Source organism: Pristiophorus japonicus, chromosome 15 (genome assembly GCF_044704955.1).
Source record: "Pristiophorus japonicus isolate sPriJap1 chromosome 15, sPriJap1.hap1, whole genome shotgun sequence".
NCBI lineage: Eukaryota > Metazoa > Chordata > Chondrichthyes > Pristiophoridae > Pristiophorus > Pristiophorus japonicus.
In genome coordinates, this window is record NC_091991.1 from 30,679,585 (window position 1) to 30,699,401 (window position 19,817).

Genomic DNA, 19,817 nt, shown 5'->3' on the forward strand with positions numbered 1-19,817 from the left:
TGTCCAGGGCCATGCCGTGGATCTTGAGGACTGGGGGCAGTGCTATGCGGCGAGGACAGCTTGGTGAAGGATCTTTGTCTTACGGATGTTTAGCGTAAGGCCCATGCTTTCGTACACCTCAGTAAATACGTTGACTATGTCCTGGAGTTCAGCCTCTGTATGTGCGCAGATGCAGGCATTGTCTGCATTCTGTAGCTCGACGACAGAGGTTGGGGTGGTCTTGGACCTGGCCTGGAGACGAAGGTTGAACAGGTTCCCAGTGGTCTGTAGTTTAGTTCCACTCCAGTAGGGAGCTTGTTGACTGTGAGGTGGAGCATGGCAGCGAGGAAGATTGAGAAGAGGGTTGGGGCGGTGATGCAGCCCTGTTTGACCCCGGTCCAGACATGGATTGGGTCTGTAATGAATCCGTTGGTAAGGATCATGGCCTGCATGTCATCGTGGAGCAGTCGGAGGATGGTGCCGAACTTTTGGGGGCATCCGAAATGGAGGAGGATGCTCCATAGACTCTCACGGTTGACAGTGTCAAAGGCTTTTGTAAGGTCGAAGAAGGCCATGTATAAGGGCTGGCGCTGTTCCCTGCATTTTTCTTGCAGCTGTCATGCTGCAAAAATCATGTCCGTTGTGCCTCGTAGTAGACAAAATCCGCACTGTGACTCCGGGAGGAGCTCCTCGGCCACAGGGAGAAGACGGTTGAGGAGGACTCTAGCGACGACTTTCCCAGTGGCTGATAACCGGGAGATTCCTCTGTAGTTGCCGCAGTCGGACTTGTCCCCTTTTTAAAAGATGGTCATGATCACTGCATCTCTGAGATCTCCAGATGAGAGAGATGAGGTCATGTATTCATGCCAACAGTGCCTCGCCGCCATACTTCAGTACCTCAGCAAGGATTCCATCCGCTCCCGTAGCCTTGTTGTTCTTAAGCTGTCTTATGGCTTTTTCTACCTCGTGCAGTGTTGGGGTTTTGCTGAGGTGGTGGCGGGTAGCATGCTGCGGGATGGAGTCGAGAACATTCGAGTCAAAGGCAGAGTCTCGATTGAGGAAATCTTCGAAGTGCTCCTTCCAGCGGGCCCTGACTGCCTCGGTGTCCTTGATGAGTGTTTCCCCGTTCGTAGCCAGCAGTGGGGTGGGGCCTTGGGTGTTTGGACCGTAGGTGGCCTTGACTGCGATGAAGAATCCTCGCACATCATGGCTGTCGGCCAGCTGCCCGGGTTTTTTGTTGGACCTCAGCCTTGAGCCGTCTGTAAAGCTGCTCCAGAGTTGGGTTGTTGTTTAAGGCTCAGAAATGCCCTGCGCTTGCGATCTATTAGCTCTTGGATCTCCCGATCATTCTCATCAAACCAGTCCTGGCGTTTCCTGATTGAGTAACCGAGTGTCTCTTTGCAAGCACTGGTTATGGAGGCCTGACCAAGCGCTGTGGGCATTCTGCGTCTTGGGGTCATTAAGGCACGCCAGGTTAGCAATGAGGTAAATGATCAGATTATCTGTCTTAGTGATGTTGTTTGAGGGATAAATATTGGCCGGAACACTAGGGAGAACTCCTCTCCTTTTCTTCAAATAGTGTCATGGGATCTTTTACGTTCACCTGAGGGGTAAGGCGGGGCTTCGATTTAATATTTCATCTGAAAAATGGCACCTCCAACAGTTCAGCACTCCCTCAGCACTGCACTAATGCACTAACTTATATGACATGCTTGAACCCATATTTTGGTAGGAAGAATGAGGAGAGAAAATACAAGCTAAATGGTACAATTTTAAAGAGGGTGCAAGAAGAGAGAGACCTGGGGGTGCTTGTGCACAAATCTTTGAAGGTGGCAGAACAGGTTAACAAAGCAGTTAATAAAGTATTTGGGATTTATAAAGAGAGTCAAAATCCAGGAAGTTACACTAATTGGCCCCTGCTGGAGCATTGCGTCCAATTCTGAGCACAACACTTTAGGAAGGATGTGAAGGCTTCAGAGAAGCTACAGAAAAGATTTACTAGAATGTTTCCAGAGATGAGGGATTACAGTTACATAGATGGACTGGAGAAGCTGAAGTTGTTCTTCTTGAAGCAGAGAAGGCTAAGAGCAGATTTGATGGAGGTGTTTAAAATCAAGAAGGGTTTACATAGAGTAAATAAAGAGAAACTGTTTCCAACGGCTGAAGGGTCGATAACCAGAGGACTCAGATTTAAGGTGATTGGCAAAAGATCCAGAGGCGACACGAGGAAAAACATTTATGCAACAAGTGAGTAGGATTTGGAATGCATTGCCTGATAGGGTGGTGGAAACCGATTCAATAGTACCCTTCAAAAGGGAATTGGATATATACTTGATGGAGAAAACATTGCAGGGATATGGGGAAAGAGCGGGGGGGTGTGGGATTAACTGGATTGTTCTTCGGAAGAGCTGGCAAACTCGATGGGCTGAATGGCCTCCTTTTATGCTGTACTATTCTATGATTCTAACCCACATCCTTCAGATTCAGAGATGGGAGTGCCACCAGCTGAGCCAAGGCTAACATACGAGAACATCAGGTGCATAGGTATTATCTACCCTTTACACACGCGCCTGATTTTCCATCCATTAAAATTAAATTAACTGAAAAGAGAACATGAGTTCCTCTGTGCCCCATATTCCGATGTGCACTCTTGGCAAGCGATGCTTTGTACTGGAAGGATAAAATCCAGAAAAGTTACCATTATCTGCCTACAACTAGTTATCCCATAACTGGCAGCATCATATACGAACTCCTTAAGTTACAATAATAACCTAATAGGTGCAATATTATACATTTAAAATTAATAACCCTCTCCAAATAAGTGTAAACGTCATAAACAAACACTTTGCAATAAAGATGGGATATCAAGTTCATGACAGAACATTACAGGTTTTAATTCAGAATTTTAAAAGAACAGTATAATTTATTTCCTAATGGTGGATGCACTATTATGTATTTTATAATCCATATATGCATATATTCACTGTGACCAATATTACTTGCAATTTAAAATAGATGATGTTGCTTTTAGAATTTTTTTCTAAGTGCTTTATTTTATTGAAAAACAAATCAAAATTATATAGAAAGATTTACATGAATGTACACAAGTATCAGGTATCTGAGTTTTAAGAGAGGACCCTGCACAGCAATCATTTCACTGAAAGGCGATCTGCTGTTGAAACGTTTGAGATTTTAACTCAAATGTCGCTGTAACAGATTCCAGTTAAATTATTCATTAAACCCTAGCAGTCAGCTCTTTGGGATTACCTTGTACTGAAAACAACATTCTATGCCACACATTCTGATTATGACTTGGTGTCTCAATGATTATTGTGCATTTTTCCTGAAGGGTTCGCCAAAAGCCTATCATTTCCTCAGCTTTCAGTAGCAGCCATGGTTTTCTAATCCAATCCACCTGTATATAACAAAAGCAGAGGCAAAAATCATGGATAGCTGGGATAAGCTGACCATAAGGCAACTCCTGGAGGTGTGAGGCTCACTGGTGCTGATAGATGTGGTTGAATGACTAAATCCCAATCTTCTCCATGCCCTTCAATCCATATCAAAATCTTGTTCCTTTCAATTTTTATCAAGACTGTTCCTTCCTATATCTAATCATCAGCTTCCACCTCTTACCTTTGTTTTAGTTCTTCACCTATTGATACCCTTGGCCTCACTATCTTCTCTGAATTCAAATTGAACTCGCATTTGATGAAGCTGCGTTTAACAAGCTTGGTTTCCTCTTTCATGTCAAGTACTTTTTCCCTCAGTGACACTTTATAGAGCCTCACTCCATCCACAGCTTGAGCCCTGTTACTATTTCTGGCTCCACCAGCATACTCGGGACAGGATACAAGAAAAGGTCTTCAGGAAGATTCTTCTCACATTACAACAGTGACTAAACTTCAAAAGTACTTCATTGGCTGTACAGTGCTTTGAGACATCCGGTGGTCATAAAAGGGGCTATATAAATGTAAGTCTTTTTTTTCCTCTTGCCTTTAATCCTGGACCTGAAGAATGTGGAGTTCCTCGACGATCAGGTTCTCAAAACCCACATGTGGCTTCACCTAATCACTGCTGTTTGATTTACCTCTTCTCTTCAATTCTTTTCAACCTTGATGATGTGCAAAATACAGCTTTGGGAGCGTGTCTGGGGGTGTTCACTAGCTATCCTGGGAATTCCATCTGGTAGGTCATCATTTGGCCCAACAAAATCTATGTCTGCTGAGAGTCCCAAGACTGCCCCAAACAAAGATAATTGATTGTAGGTGTTGATTACCTTTGAAATTATGGCACTTTGCTCCCTTTGGAACTTTCTACAAAAGAAAATTGACCTTTTTAAGCATCGGCTCCAGGGTCCCACTATTGGCCACCCCAACTGCTGACGACACAACATAAGAGCATAAGAAATAGAAGCAGGAGTAGGCCATTCGGCCCCTCGAGCCTGCTCTGCCATTCAATAAGATCATGGCTGATCTTCTACCTCAACGCCACTTTCCTGCACTATCCCCGTATTCCTTGATTCTCTTAATATCCAAAAATCTATCGATCTCTGAATATACTCAATCACTGAGCCTCCACAGCCCTCTGGGGAAGCAAATTCCAAAAATTCACCACCCTCTAAGTGAAGAAGTTTCACCTCATTTCAGTCCTAAATGATCGACCCCTTATTCTGAGATGGTGACCCCTGGTTCTAGACTCCCCAGCCAGAGGAAACATCCTCCCTGCATCCACATTGTCAAGCAAGCCCTGTAAGAATTTTGTATGTTTCAATGAGATCACCTCTCATTCTTCTAAACTCAAGAATATAAGCCTAGTCTGCTTAATCTCTCTTCATAGGACAATCACCCCCATCCCAGGAATCAATCTGGTGGAACCTTCATTGCACCCCCTCCATGGCAAGTATATCCTTCCTTGGGTAAGACGACCAAAACTGTACACAATACACCAGGTGCGGTCTCACCAGGGCCCTATATAATTGCAGTAAGGTGGCTTTACTCTTATACTCAAATCATCTTGTAATAAAGGCCAACATACCATTTGTTTTCTTAATTGCTTGCTGTACCTGCATGTTAACTTTGTGATTTGTGTACAAGGACACCCAGGTCCCTCTGAACACCAACATTTCCCAATCTCTCACCATTTAAAAAATACTCTGCTTTTCATTTTCCTACCAAAGTGGATAATTTCACATTTCTCCACATTATATTCTATTTTCCATGTTCTTGCCTATTCACTTAGCCTGTCTATATCCCCTTGAAGCTTCTTTGCATCCTCCTCACAACGGTCGGGCATCTTTGACCTGCTCAGAGGGGTGGGCTGCCCTTTCAGACTATGGCAGTGATGCTGTCACATGGCACTATTTGAAGAGGAGCAGGGGCGTTCTCCCAAGTGTCCTGGCCAACATTTAACCCTTAACTAACATCACTAAAACAAATTTATCTGGTCATTTATTTCATTGCTGTTTGCGAGAACTTGCTGTGTGCAAATAGGCTGCTGTGTTTCTTACAATACAACATCATAGGTGGTCCCTTGTAAAGCGGATGACTTGCTTCCACGTCAAAAAGGGATGAGGTCACAGGTGTTTCAATGAAGGACCTAATATTCCCGAATTACATGCTGAAGAGTGGAAGATGCCTGTGCGTGGATTTTTCTAATGTGTGGTGGCCATTGCAAACCAGCCACCACACGGGATTGACAGAGCTTGGACTTGGTCCAGTGGCAAGGTTTAACCATTACAACAGTAACTACTCGGTTACAGTAGCATAGTGGTCAGGCTACTAGGCAAGGAATCCAGAAGTCTGGACTAATGATCTGGAGACGTGAGTTCAAATCCCACCACGACAGCTGGGGAATTTATATTAACTTAATTGTAAAAACCTATCTGGTTCACTAATGTGCTGTCCTTACCCGGTCTGGCCTATATGTGACTCCAGACCCACAGCAATGTGATTGACTCTTAATTGCCTTCTGCCTTAGCAAGCCATTCAGTTGTATACTACCACCTTCTCGAGGGTAATTAGAGATGGGCATTAAATGCTGGCCTTGCTAGTGACACTCATGAATGAATAAAAAAGTACTTCATCACTTTTAAAGCACTTTGGGATGGCCTGAGGCTGTGAAAGATGCTATATAAATGCAAGTCTTTCTTTTTTGGACACTGGAACACAATTATTAGTTTTACCACTCAGTGTTGCTAAGGCACAATTAAAGGAAGATACATCAGATGAGGTATTTCTTTCATTTGTATGACATTTCAATATACTCACCCAAATAGGGGCAGATGTGTTTGGTGCCCCTGTCACTTCCAGAGGAAATTTTCTAAAGAGGCAGATCCACTATGCAGAATTACTTCCTAGCTCCCATCACCCACTAATGGGTAGTAAAATGAAGGAAAATCCAGCCTGCATTTTCAGATTCCAGTCCTTTCAATTGGCTTGACTTAGGAACAGGAGTAGGCCATTCAGCCCCTCGAGCCTGTTCTGCCTTTTAAGGAGATAATGATTGATCTGTATCTTAACTCCAGCCACCTGCCATGGCTCTATATCCCTTAATACTCTTGGCTAACATACCCTTGGCACAGGTGCAAAAACAATAACCAGAATACACCTCCCTTCAGTCTGGCTCCAACAGTTTGCACCTAGGCCCTTTATGCTGTGTGCAAGCAATGAATCTAGTTACCACTGGGCGCCTCTATGTCTGGACCTTTGACCAGAGACCCAGGAAAATGAGATGAGAATCATCATGCCCAGATCACTACTATGTATTTCCTTGCGTGTGCCTATGTAGGCACCACTGCTTCAACCTGTAAGAATAAAAGTGTATGTTAATGATAGAATTATGATGGACTTGAGACTATTGCTATAGGATGTATGTAATAGAGATGAATTTGGTGTGTATGTATAAACTCATGAACACAAAATGGCTCTTAACAGAGAAAAGACATCAAGTTCAAGTTTCCACTGGTGGGCACAGCTTATTTACAATAGCTATTTACAATCTATATTAACGACTTGGAGGAAGGGACTGAGTGTAACGTAACCAAGTTTGCCGGCGATACAAAGATGGGAGGAAAAGCAATGTGTGAGGATAATAAAAAAAATCTGCAAAAAGACATAGACAGGCTAAGTGAGTGGGCAAAAATTTGGCAGATGGAGTATAATGTTGGAAAGAGTGAGGTCATGCACTTTGGCAGAAAAAAATCAAAGAGCAAGTTATTATTTAAATGGAGAAAGATTGCAAAGTGCTGCAGTACAGTGGGACCTGGAGGTACTTGTGCATGAAACACAAAAGGTTAGTATGCAGATACAGCAAGTGATCAGGAAGGCCAATGGCCTTTATTGCAAAGGGGATTAGCAGGGAAGTCTTGCTACAGCTATATGAGGTATTGGTGAGGGTACACCTGGAATACTGTGTGCAGTTTTGGTTTCCATATTTACGAAAGGATATACTTGCTTTGGAGGCAGTTCAGAGAAGGTTCACAAGGTTGATTCCAGAGATGAGGGGGTTGACTTATGAGGAAAGGTTGAGTAGGTTGGGCCTCGACTCATTGGAGTTCTGAAGAATGAGAGATGATCTTATTGAAACGTATAAGATTATGAGTGGGCTTGACAAGGTGGATGCAGAGAGGATGTTTCCACTGATGGGGGAGACTAGAACTAGAGGGCGTGATCTTAGAATAAGGGGCCGCCCATTTAAAACTGATATGAGGAGAAATTTCTTCTCTGAGGGTTGTGGACCTGTGGAATTCACTGCCTGAGAGAGCTGTGGAAGCTGAGACATTGAATAAATTTAAGACCGAAATAGACAGTTTCTTAAACGATAGGCGGATAAGGGATTATGGGGAGCGGGCGGGGAAGTGGAGCTGAGTCCATGATCAGATCAGCCATGATCTTATTGAATGGTGGAGCAGGCTCGAGCGGCCGTATGGCCGACTCTTGCTCCTATTTCTTATATTCTTATGAGCTTAAGGAAATGGTACGAAACTTAACAAAAGATAGCATGACTTTCAGGGTAAACAGACCCATCGAAACTCACCAAACTAGCAGAAGCATTAAAAGGTGTAAATAGGAAAACGATTAACTTGATCAAGAAACGGCACCAGCTTCTGCAGATAGGCACATGGGTAAGGAAAGCCAATTGAACAACTGCCATGAAACGAAGCCCCAATTCCTGGGGCTTTACAGACTTATGCTGAGAGACAATGGACTTAAAAGATATAAAAAAGGAACCCCAAAATCTGTTCGCTCTCTCTCTTGATGACCACGCAGCAAAGTAAGAGGCCTCCCTCTACAGACCAGACCAAGAAGCAAGGAAGACTGCGAGCTTTGCTTAACTCAGAGGGAAGTATAAGTCTGTTTACTTAATTACAACGTGTAAGGTAATGAGTTACAGATTTAGAGTCCATAGGATCCAAGTAGACTGTTGTTTTGTCCAATAGGCTACATGCATGTGTGTGTGTTTAATAAACGTATTCCAAACTGTTTTAAAAGAATTGGTCGTGCTGTCAATTTAATGCCAGAGAGAGAAAATCTTACAAACCCCCTCCTCAGTGATACCTCCAGGAATTCCCCAGTGCAATATAAAGTGAAGACGACCATATCATTGATGTCCACCCTCCTTGTACTCTGTTCTGCACCTGCGAACAAGTGTGGCTGGGATGCAAAGCAGTGGACAATCAGCCCCAAGGTATCAGCCATTTTGACACAAGTAGTACAGTTTGTTGCAGAAAAATACATGGTGCCAGACCCCATCAACACAACAGGTATCAGAATTCCTTCAACCGACAGCCCAAATGGGAACATTATGTGGAGCAACCGTCAATGGCCAGTTGGCCAAGGTCATAAAAACTAAGTAGGAAGGGCACTCACTTACATACAGATTGAGATAAGATTCATATTTTATCTTTATCAACCCCTTTGATTTCCTGAACAGCTATAAGACATTATGAAGCACAGTGATTTAAAAAAAAAATGCCCATTCTTGGGATTTGGGCGTTGCTAGCAAGGTCAGCATTTATTGCCCATCGGCAGTTGCCCCCGAGAGTGTTGGAGAGTTGCCGACTTGAACCGCTGCAGCTGGGTGGTGAAGACACTCCAAAAATGCTTGTTGGGTAGGGAATTATAGGGCTTTGAGCCAGCGACGATGAAGGAACGGTGATATATTTCCAAGTGAGGATGATGTATGACTTGGAGCGGAACTTGGAGACGATGGTGTTCCCTTGCGCCTGTAACCCATAGCATTCTAGGTGGTAGAGATCAAGGATTTTGCAGATTAAAAGGAACTATTTTCTCATGGACCAGCGGATATGCAGGACAGATTCCCACGCAAAGCAGTTAACAGTATAGTCATAGAAAAATTACAACAGGAGGCCATTCGGTCCATTCCGGTCAAAAAAGAGCTACCCAGCCTAATCCCACCTTCCAGCACGAGGTCCGTAGCCCTGTAGGTTACTGCTCTTCAAGTGCCCATCCATGTACTTTTTAAAATGTGATGAGGGTTTCTGCCTCTACACCTTTCAGGCAGTGAATTCCGGACTCCCACCTCCCTCTGGGTGAAGAAATGTTTCCTCATCTCCCCTCTAATCCTTCTACCAACTACTTTAGATTTATGCCCTCTGGTTATTGACCCCTCTGCTAAGGGAAATCATCATCATAGGCAGTCCCTCGGAATCGAGGAAGACTTGCTTCCACTCCTGAAGTGTGTTCTTTGGTGGCTGTACAGTCCAATACGAGAGCCACAGACTGTGTCACAGGTGGGACAGACAGTCATTGAGGGAAGGGGTGGGTGGGACTGGTTTGCCGCACGATCCTTCTGCTGCCTGCGCTTGACCTCTGCATGCTTTCGGCGTTGAGACTCGAAGTGCTCAACGCCTCCCCGGATGCACTTTCTCCACTTAGAGAGGTCTTTGGCCAGGGACTCCCAGGTGTCAGTGGTGATGTCGAACTTTATCAGGGAGGCTTTGAGGGTGTCCTTGTAACGTTTCCACTGCGCACCTTTGGCTCGTTTGCCATGAAGGAGTTCCGCATAGAGCACTTGCTTTGGGAGTCTCGTGTCTGGCATGTGAACTATGTGGCCTGCCCAGCGAAGCTGATCGAGTGTGGTCAGCGCTTCAATGCTGGGGATGGTAGCCTGGACGAGGACACTGATGTTGGTACACCTGTCCTCCCAGGGGATTTGCAGGATCTTGCAGAGAGGTAATTGGTGATATATTTCCAGCGACTTGAGGTGTCTTCTGTACATCGTCTATGCCGCTGAGCCAAACAGGAGGGTGGGTATTACTACAGCGCTGTAGCCCATGAGCTTGGTGGTAGATTTGAGAGCCTGGTCTTCGAACACTTTTTTCCTCAGGCAGCTGAAGGCTGCACTGGCGGCAGTGTTGAGGGAAATAGGTCCTTCCTATGCACTCTATCTAAGCCCTCATAATTTTATATGCCTCACATAAATCTCTCCTCAGCCTCCTCTGTTCCAAGGAAAACAAACTCAGCCTATCCAATCTTTCTCCACAGCTAAAGTTTTCCAGTCCTGGCAACAGCCTCGTAAATCTCCTCTGCACACTTTCTAGTGCAATCACATCCTTCCTGTAATGTGGTGACCAGAACCGCACGCAGTATTCAAGCTGTGGCCGAACTAATGTTCTAGCATAACTTCCCTGCTCTTGTATTCTATGCCTCGGCTAATAAGTTAATGAATTCCGTAAGTTAATGAACTCTTTTAAAAAGGGGATGGATAAATATTTAGGGTGGGGAGAGGATTGCCTCTGGATTACACATAATGAAACCATAAGCCTGTCTTTGAAGAATATACGTATGATTTTGTTATACTTAGCACAAAGAAATTGTTCCTTCCCATTGGGATTGGGATTGAAGGTTAGAAGGTTAAGTACAGATGTAGATAATAAGATTTTATTGTGGAAGATGTTCATTCATGTGCTGCTGAGACAATAGAAATGACATGTCAAGGAAAGTAACCTGTCCGGGATGAATAATGTAGCGTGCAAGGTCAGAGATATATACTCGGTCATCATCATCATAGGGGGTCCTTCGAACAAGACTCAGTATACATTCAATGACAACCTTGTACTAACCATTGCAAAATGCTGTGGATGGTTTCCTAAAACATGGCTGGATGAATATATATTAATTGGATTACAATCAAAACAAAGCTAATTTAGACCCTTGCAGCCAGGATGCATCACTACTGTTAACATATCTTTGACTTTTATTCATTGAGCACTTTAGGAGGTTTAGGGTGAAGCCTAGCCTCAAGGATAACAAGTGCCATTTGTTCACAGATTAGCATTAGACAATCGGAGCGATTAAATGTTTGGAATAATGTAAAACTGCGTGGCAACACATATTAGAAGATAGTCATTTTACCTTTGGGATTCCAAATCATGAATGCAGCACCTCACTAACTGGAATTTTCCACCAATTTAAGAGTCATCCTCACAGACACCGTTGAGAATGAAGAATGTGACAAATGAAAACATTACACGAACGCGGTAAAGAACTCATTTCTGTGGCTGCTATGAACCACACTGTAAATCCCCTCAGAATCTTATACGTTTCAATAAGATCACCTCTCATTCTTCTAAACTCCAATGAGTATAGGCCTAACCTTTCTTCATAAGACAACCCCTTCATCGCAGGAATCAACCTCATGAACCTTCTCTGAACTGCCTCCAATGCAAGTATATCCCTCCTTAAATAAGGAGACTAAAACTGTATGCAATACTCCAGGTGTGGTCTCACCAACACCCTGTACAGTTGTAGGTCTTCCCTACCTTTATATTCCATCCCCCTTTTGCAATAAAGGCCAACATTCCATTTGCCTTCCTAATTACTTGCTGTACCTGCATGTTAACTTTGTGTTTCATGTACAAGGACACCCAGATCCCTCTGTACTGCAGCATTTTGTAATCGCTCCCCATTTAAATAATTACTTTTGTATTTTTCCTACCAAACTGGATAACCTCACATTATCCCAAATTATACTCCATCTGCCAAAAATGTTACTTACAAAGTAGAAAAATTCAGAAAGATTTACATTAAAAATCTCCATTGCCAACAGTAATCTGTCATTAGAAAGATAACTGTATAAAGTGTTTAAACATGAAGCAAATTTAATGACTGTACAGTGCAACATTACCTTCCTTTTACAGACCATCTTTAGGAACAGACAAATACAGCACTACATAATTTATTCACATCTTCAATCCAGCCTTCTTATACAGTACTTTTATGACTCAAAACACAGAAATAAAACTTCAAATGTGGCTGAATGTAACATTGCTTTGGAATAAAAATATGTTTCACATTTCAGTCTCACAGAAATGAATTAAACATTTAAAAAAAAACTTCGCTTGGCACCCATTAAATATTTCAGAGTAGCACGGATCAAACTTGAAATATTTCAATGAGATGAATATCACTCTTGCAGAATATCTCAGTCTATTAATGCTGCTTCTGTGTGAGATTGGCATGAGTAGTATGTGATTGTAGCAGCATTTTGACACTTGCCAAGCATATAGTATCAGTGGAAGGACCAAAGAACCGAACTGTGCAGCAAAAATCATTCTTCAAGTTGAGTGCAATATATGTTGAATATGACAACAGACAGACTTCTGGAAGCCTGTAGGTAATCTTGGTCAGTGTCTACTTAATAGCCAAAGAAAATCATTTTACAAAAATAACCAGCAGATTCACATATCTCGTTCTGCAGCTGCCACTATATACAATAGTTGGTGCCTTGCATCATCATTTTTACATGAACTATGGTGACCAACGGGCTTCATCTTTAAACAATGCCATAAAAAAAATCAAAACAATATTTACTACGTTATTACAGCATATTTCTGCTAGGAGACTGCCATATTGATTATATGAAGAACTCTAAAACACAGCACAAAGAATTTCTTCCCCCACTAGCATTACAGCACTTGGAAAATATACATCAAAATTTTCATACGTTATATAACACAAAGACTTAATATTTAAAGACTCTAGATGTTTTTTGATAAATATACATCCTTTTTGATTTATATAGGATATATTTATTTGATTGCAGGAAAATAAATTACATCCAACTAGAACAGAAGAGAAATTTAAGGATTGTGAAATTTGAACTGAGAATGAAATCTGCCAATATGCAGTTTATTAAACTTTCATCTTTTCATAAGACTTGCTTGAATCAGTTGTGGTACTTCTGCCTCTCATTTTCTGGTCACCACAGGGAGGAAGATTTCCTTTTGTTTTCTATTTGTAGTGAAAGGGCATTGCTGATTTTATTTTGCTTACAAGTAACAAAACAAAATGAAATCTTCCTCCCACCAGTATCATTATCGGAGCCAGCAACAAATAAGCAAACCTGACATGATGCGGTCATTATCATGTCAACTTATTTCCAGGCAGGAGAGGAATGATGTACACGGAGATGTCGTCGCCTGAGCCGAGCCGGTCATTTGATATCCTCCAACCTCGGTCCTTTAAAACTCCTCTGGCCCTCATCACCAAGTCCTGGGCTGCCAGTGTGTACCTGTGAACCATTAATGCAAGTGTGAAGCATACAGCTACAAGAACAATAAGTGACCACAGTATGAGATTTTGGCTTCGATAAACTGCTAAAACCATACATTTGTTTTAGCACCAGAATGTTTACTCAGTAAATCTATATAATTAAAAAGTTGCGTGTCTGTAGTGACCATCACTTTTATCTGTCCAATTTTCTGAGATTTCATTGATCCATTGGGGTAGATTTTGTCTTTGAGCGATAACCTAAAATGTGAATCAGCAGCCCATTTTATATCTGTCCTGTTGACTGCAATGGAAATAAAAAATCGGGAGAGATGTAAAAAGGGCTGTCAATTCATTATCTGTCAGCTGTGGCTCAGTGGGTAGCACACTCGCCTCTGATTCAGAAGGTTGTGGGTTCAAGTCACACTCCAGGGACCTGAACAAAAAAATCTAAGCTGACACTCCAGTGCAGTACTGAGTGCTGCATTGTCAGATGAGACGTTAAAGCGAGGCCCTGTCTGCTCTCAGGTGGATGTAAAAGATCCCATGGTACTAATTCGAAGAAGAGCAGGGAAGTTATCCCCGATGTCCTGGCCAATATTTATCTCTCAATCAACATAACAAAACATTATTTGATCATTATCACATTGCTGTTTGTGGGAGCTTACTGTATGCAAATTAGCTGCCGCATTTCCCATATTACAACATTACTACACTCCAAAAGTACTGTAAAGTGTTTTGAGATGTCCGTTGGCCGTGAAAGAAGCTATATAAATGCAAGTCTTTCTTTTTTAAATCACCATTTTTATATTATCACACAAAGACATAATTCCCTCCATTATCTTTAATTGACAGGCGTTACAATTTTCAGGTCTGCCGGAGTTATTCTCTTGGATACAGCAATATTGCTCACTCCTGTAAGTGGTCAGAGTATCTTATGTGGAGCAGTGTGCTTGTACTGCCCAATATCTAACTGTATGATAGCGTAACTCAGGGGTGGAACAATAGGACTCCATTGCGAACCGAACTGGATATTGTGTCTTTTACACGTGTATTTGTGTGTTTCTCCGAACCTTCCAAAGGCCAAATGAAACACTGTGAGAGAAGGTGTGAATCATCAAACCGTTTTCTCTCAACACCAGCATGCAAAGGTACAGAGAAACTGTTAAAGCAAATTCCATTTACTTCATTCAATCTCACTTCTCTACTTGAAGCATGGCAAAAAATTATGGCCTTCTCGTGGGCCGACATACTTCTTTTTGAAGAAAGAAGATAAAGACTTGCATTTATATAGTGCTTTCAAGACCACCGGATGTCTCAAAGCGCTTTACAGCTAATGAAGTATTTTTGAAGTGTAATCATTATTGTAATGTAGGAAACGCGGCAGCCAATTTGCACACAGCAAATTCCCTCAAACAGCAATGTGACATTGACCGGATAATCTGTCTGTGTTATGTTGATTGAGGGATAAATATTGGCCAGGACACCGGGGAGATCTCCCCTGTTTTTCTTTGAAATAATGCCGACAGGATCTTTTACATTCACTTGAAAGAGCAGACGGGGCCTCGGTTTAACATCTCATCCAAAAGATGGCACCTCTGACAGTGCAGCACTGCACTGGAGTGTCAGCCTAGATTTGTTTGTGTTCAAGTCCCTGGCATTCCCTTCCTATCTAGTCAAATTCTAACTGCAAAAATTAACCATCTGCATTTTAGCTTCCAGCTCCGAGCTCCAGACCTGCACCTTGCAATCTCCTATTTAAAGCCCATGTATCCCTCTGTCTTTTTCCCAGGGGCAGGACTTTGATGCTGAATTCTTCTCTGGTCAATTGTTCACCAGTAGCCTCTCAATAAAACTGGCTATCTCTTCCCCCCCACCTATCCTTGTGACGTAGGTTTAAATATCTTTTGCTATTCTCAAAATAAATAAGGACCATCCTGGCTAATGGGTTTAAGAACATAAGAATTAGGAACAGGAGTAGGCCATCTAGCCCCTCGAGCCTGCTCCGCCATTCAATAAGATCATGGCTGATCTGGCCGTGGACTCAGCTCCACTTACCCACCCGCTCCCCATTTGGGATGAGACAATTGATCCTCACTGAATCAAAATGGAATAGGCCGTGAGCTGTTACGTTCCGCAACAGGCTTTAATGCACACATTCAATGCCCGCAGCTGGTGTCTTACTTTATAAACCTGTACAAATTCATCTCACTTTAAAGCACAACACTTGCACACAACCTTTGTGAAGAAAAAACATGATCATAGATTCTGAAACACGACAACAGGATTGTCACCAATATGGTTCAAGGTGTGACAGAGCCCAAGCACCATCAGCTAAGACATGTCATACACCCCAACCAATGGCAATAAATTCAGCAGGCATTTCTTCCGCTAGATGGACCCCACTTATGGTCAACTCCTGCGCCCAGAACGAAGGAGAGAGACCACGGGGGTTAAATTTCCTCAGGGTTTCTCCTGCTCCTGTTGCCATAACTTTGGTGAAAACCCGGTTTACATGCGTAAATGGGTTTCTGCCCCGTTTATGCCAGTGGAGCAGGGGAAGCCTCGAGAAAATTCCACCCTCCCATATTACAAGAGGTGCATCACCATGGCTCTGCTGGAACTGCAAAAAATGATTGATATTGGGGTTAGTCAGCCCACACTACCACACAGCGATTCCACAGACCCACTGTGAGCGACGCCTTAGGAGATCCACTCGTAACGTAAAACATTTACACGTTAAAATCTAGAAACAAAATTGCATAAGAAAACGGAGAAAAACAGCCATGGAGCTACAAAACTTCCACAGAAGGTGGAAACAATAGCTTCTTGTTGCACTGAACAGAAACAACAATAATCAATGGCTTTTAGACGACTTCTAGCAGAAGTGGAGCATGACACAGGAGATTTCTGGAAGCATTACTTATATCATTTGCACCTCATTTTGTCATTTTTTGGAACCGTTCAATTTAGGCAAGAAGCTTCTCACATTGTCCTGGCATAATGGCAAAAATAAGCTGAGGTAAAACTAGTAAGAGTGGGTAACTATTAGCACCAGAGTCAAAACACTGGTGTGATTAACAAACTCCTAAAGTACAGTTGATTCATGTGGAATTAGAAATACTTCATTTTTCAATTACAACTAAAGAAAATCAATACTAAAATCATTACAAAACCTTCATTATTCTTTTATCTTTTTGACATTTTGTAATGAATGTAATGACTCACAAGACTTGTTACTGTAAACTGCCTCAGGTGCAAACCTGACCCAACTTTCGCGCCCAAAATAACCTGCGTGACAAGGTACCCGCGCTTATATACCAGTGACCGCGCACGCACGCGTACAGCCCGATGAGCTCCAACAGTGGCGCCCCCTGGTGTCTGGTGACCCCAAGCATAAATACATAACACATTTGTAGGACTAAAAGTTGGCAGGAGCCTCAGAGATAATTACCCCTCAGCCTTGATGCAATAGTTCCCACAATAGAATATCTCTTCACAAGACAAATTTAACTCCTACTCAATCAGGTTATTTTTCAACAACATCATGAGGATGAGTACTTGGGGGAAGCTTGCTACGTTTGCAAAACCTACAGTTCTTTCCTGTTGTCCTTGGGGAACATGATACACTGGTTGGCCTTTACGAAGAGGCCATTAGTCACCTGCTTGATGCAGGGGTGGACGGCAGATTGACTAATATTACTTATGTCATCTAGAAAGAGCCCGAGGTGAAAAAATACTGAGGACAGTCATAACTTTCACCGCCGCATGCAGGTCTTGCTGCACGAGGCTACACAGATCTGTGACAGCCTCCCTGGAGAAATGCAACCTCCTTACACACTGGTCCTCTGGAGGCAGAAAACTCTGGGTTTACAGACGCATGTAAGTCGGCCTCTTCCTTTGTGAAGTCCTAGCAGCCTCAACCGCAGCTCCCCAAGATTCCCCAACATGCTGCTGTTGTTTGGACGTTTATTACGTTAAAGGTGCTACATAAATACAAGTTGCTATTGTTGCTTCTCTTCTCCCAACCAGTATGGAGTAGCAAGATAACTCTCATGCTCTTCAGCAACCAGTAACTCCGAGCTTCCTGAAGGCCTTGAAGCAAAGTTAAGCAGTGATCGCACAAAAAGCAGTGATTTGCAAGTCAAAGACACCTGTATAAATCAAGCAAGGCTTTTTCCAAACAGATTGCAATGATGAGTATTTACAAGTGAGTGCCCCTATAGAAAGTACCGAAAATTGCTGTTTTCTGGCTGAACCACCCAGTACTATTGGTCAATCCAGCACTGCGCATTCCTCTCGCTAATTTGCCCATAAATGGCACTGGGGACATATTTACATCAATGCATTCTCTGGCATATAGGTTAAGGGGTGACATGATTGCGGTCTTTAGGATTTTGAAAGGAATTGATAGAGTGGATAGATAGACATTTCCTGCTGGTGAGGGATTCTAGGACAAGGGGATATAACCTTAAAAACAGAGCCAGGCCATTCAGGAGAGAAGTTAGGAAACCCTTCTTCATGCAAAGAGTGACACTCTCTCGCACAAAAAGCAGTAGATACCAGCTCAATTTTTAATCTGAGATTGATAGATTTTTGCTAGACAAGCGTATAAAAAGGATATGGAGCCAAGGCTGGTGGATGGAGTAGCCACGATCTCACTGAATGGCGGAAACAGGCTTGAGGGGGCTGAATGGCCTGCTCCTGTTCCTATGCACCTGCTTCTGACAGTTGCCCATCTCAAGAGTCCCACCAAAAATGGTGGCGCCCGGAGTGGCAGTGAGAACGAGGCGGTAAGTGTGCGCCACAATGTTCAGCCCCCCACCCCCACCTTTTGTCTTCAGGCAGTTGTGAAGTTATTAATTCACAGAGCAGCTTAATGTACAGAGCAGCCTATGGCATTCCGACATTATGGGATTTAGGGAGTGGCGGATTCCTGGTGTGATAAGCATCAGGGAAAATTGGACTTCGCTGTAAATATTTTTTCACGCGATCCCATGTTCTCATCAAGTAGGGCTTCACTGTGAAGAATGAGAGTCACAGCATCAACACTGATCTGAACCCTTCATTTTTCATGTGGACCTGAAGCCCTTATTTTTAAGAATTTAAACAGAACAGCAGCTACAACAACAACTTGTATTTATATACTCTCGCAACTCTCGATTATCCATACACGGATCTAATGGAGAACCCACTGCAACGGTACTGTGATTCTGTCCCGTGTACAGCTGCACACGACCATTAAACCCACCCCACACACAGTCCTGCGCTGACACACAGCATTATCACTACACACAGAGGAAGGGCTTTATTTTATAATAAAGTTTAATGCTGTCTCGACCTTAAAGGAATCCTTGTAAAGCAACATTTGTACTTATTGAGCTTGTGCGCTAAGCATGGATCCAACCAGTAATGAAATATGACTAGGGATGGCACGCAGTTCGGGAGTCAAGTCTATGGACACGGGTCCCTTCTTAATTCCGATTTATATATTTAAAAAACTTCCAATCAAACTCGTCAATCAAATTAACTCGGACCTGGACAGTCTGTCCGCTCATACTGCGACCCATCCTCACGTGTCACTGAGGGTGCCGACCGGCCTCGGGGGTAAGTAAAGCCGAGTCAACTTTCATTTCTAATAAATATTTGTATTGTGGAAAATATGGATTCAACTCTGGCCAAGAGTTTCCGCTTTGGGCGCCATTGAGGTACAGGCTGCAAATTGTGCTCAAAATTGTGCCCGTTTTGAAAAGTGTTTTTCTTTTGCTCAAGTTTCCACTCAAACATATTTGCATATCACCGAACATAAAATCTGCCCTGGACCAGCACAATCGGGCAGTAATTCAGAACGTAATTAAAAAAATTATTTTGCATTAAAAAATATTTCTTGATTATATTTAAGATTAGTAACCTGGTGCAGTTCCATTAATACAGCTGAAAATTGGGTTTAATCACAAACAAAATAAGCATTTAAAAGAAAATCAGAGTGTCTAGTCCTCCACCTGTGAGTCATCATCATAGACGGTCCCTCAAACGAGAATAACTTGCTTCCATGAGTTCACAAGGACCCGATGTTCCAGTCCTGAACTCCAATTGAGGGGGTGGAAGATGCCTGTGCATGAATTTTGTTAACGTGTGGTGGCCGTTGTACACCAGCTACCACACTGGCTTGACAGAGCTAGGTCTTGGTCCAGTGGCAAGGATTAACCAAGACGACTGGAGACCAGCTCTGCTGCATGGACCCAGCGCGCACACATAGCGCAGTGTGGGCTGGCCCGTGCTGCCCCTGGGCCCTCGGCTCTTCTGGGCCCCGTGCCCTCATCC

General features: G+C 43.0%; 1 protein-coding gene and 1 long non-coding RNA gene across 3 annotated transcripts in view; one reads left to right on the plus strand and one right to left on the minus strand.

Moving 5' to 3' along the window:
• Positions 1 to 19,817, plus strand: part of LOC139280668 (uncharacterized) — a 237,155-nt gene that overhangs the window by 40,274 nt on the left and 177,064 nt on the right. The window contains exon 4 of one of the 2 annotated variants that reach the window (XR_011596737.1): positions 13,048 to 13,111. The exons of the other annotated variant lie outside the window; for it this stretch is intronic. This is a non-coding gene — a long non-coding RNA (uncharacterized lncRNA). Of the gene's footprint in view, positions 1 to 13,047; positions 13,112 to 19,817 lie in introns of those variants that run through there. 2 annotated transcript variants of the gene reach the window in all.
• Positions 12,086 to 19,817, minus strand: part of ppm1h (protein phosphatase, Mg2+/Mn2+ dependent, 1H) — a 198,144-nt gene continuing 190,412 nt past the window's right edge. Inside the window, exon 10 of the mRNA XM_070900271.1 lies at positions 12,086 to 13,515. Coding sequence (XP_070756372.1) covers positions 13,368 to 13,515 — 148 coding nt within the window. The 3' untranslated portion in view covers positions 12,086 to 13,367. The remainder of the gene's footprint in view (positions 13,516 to 19,817) is intronic.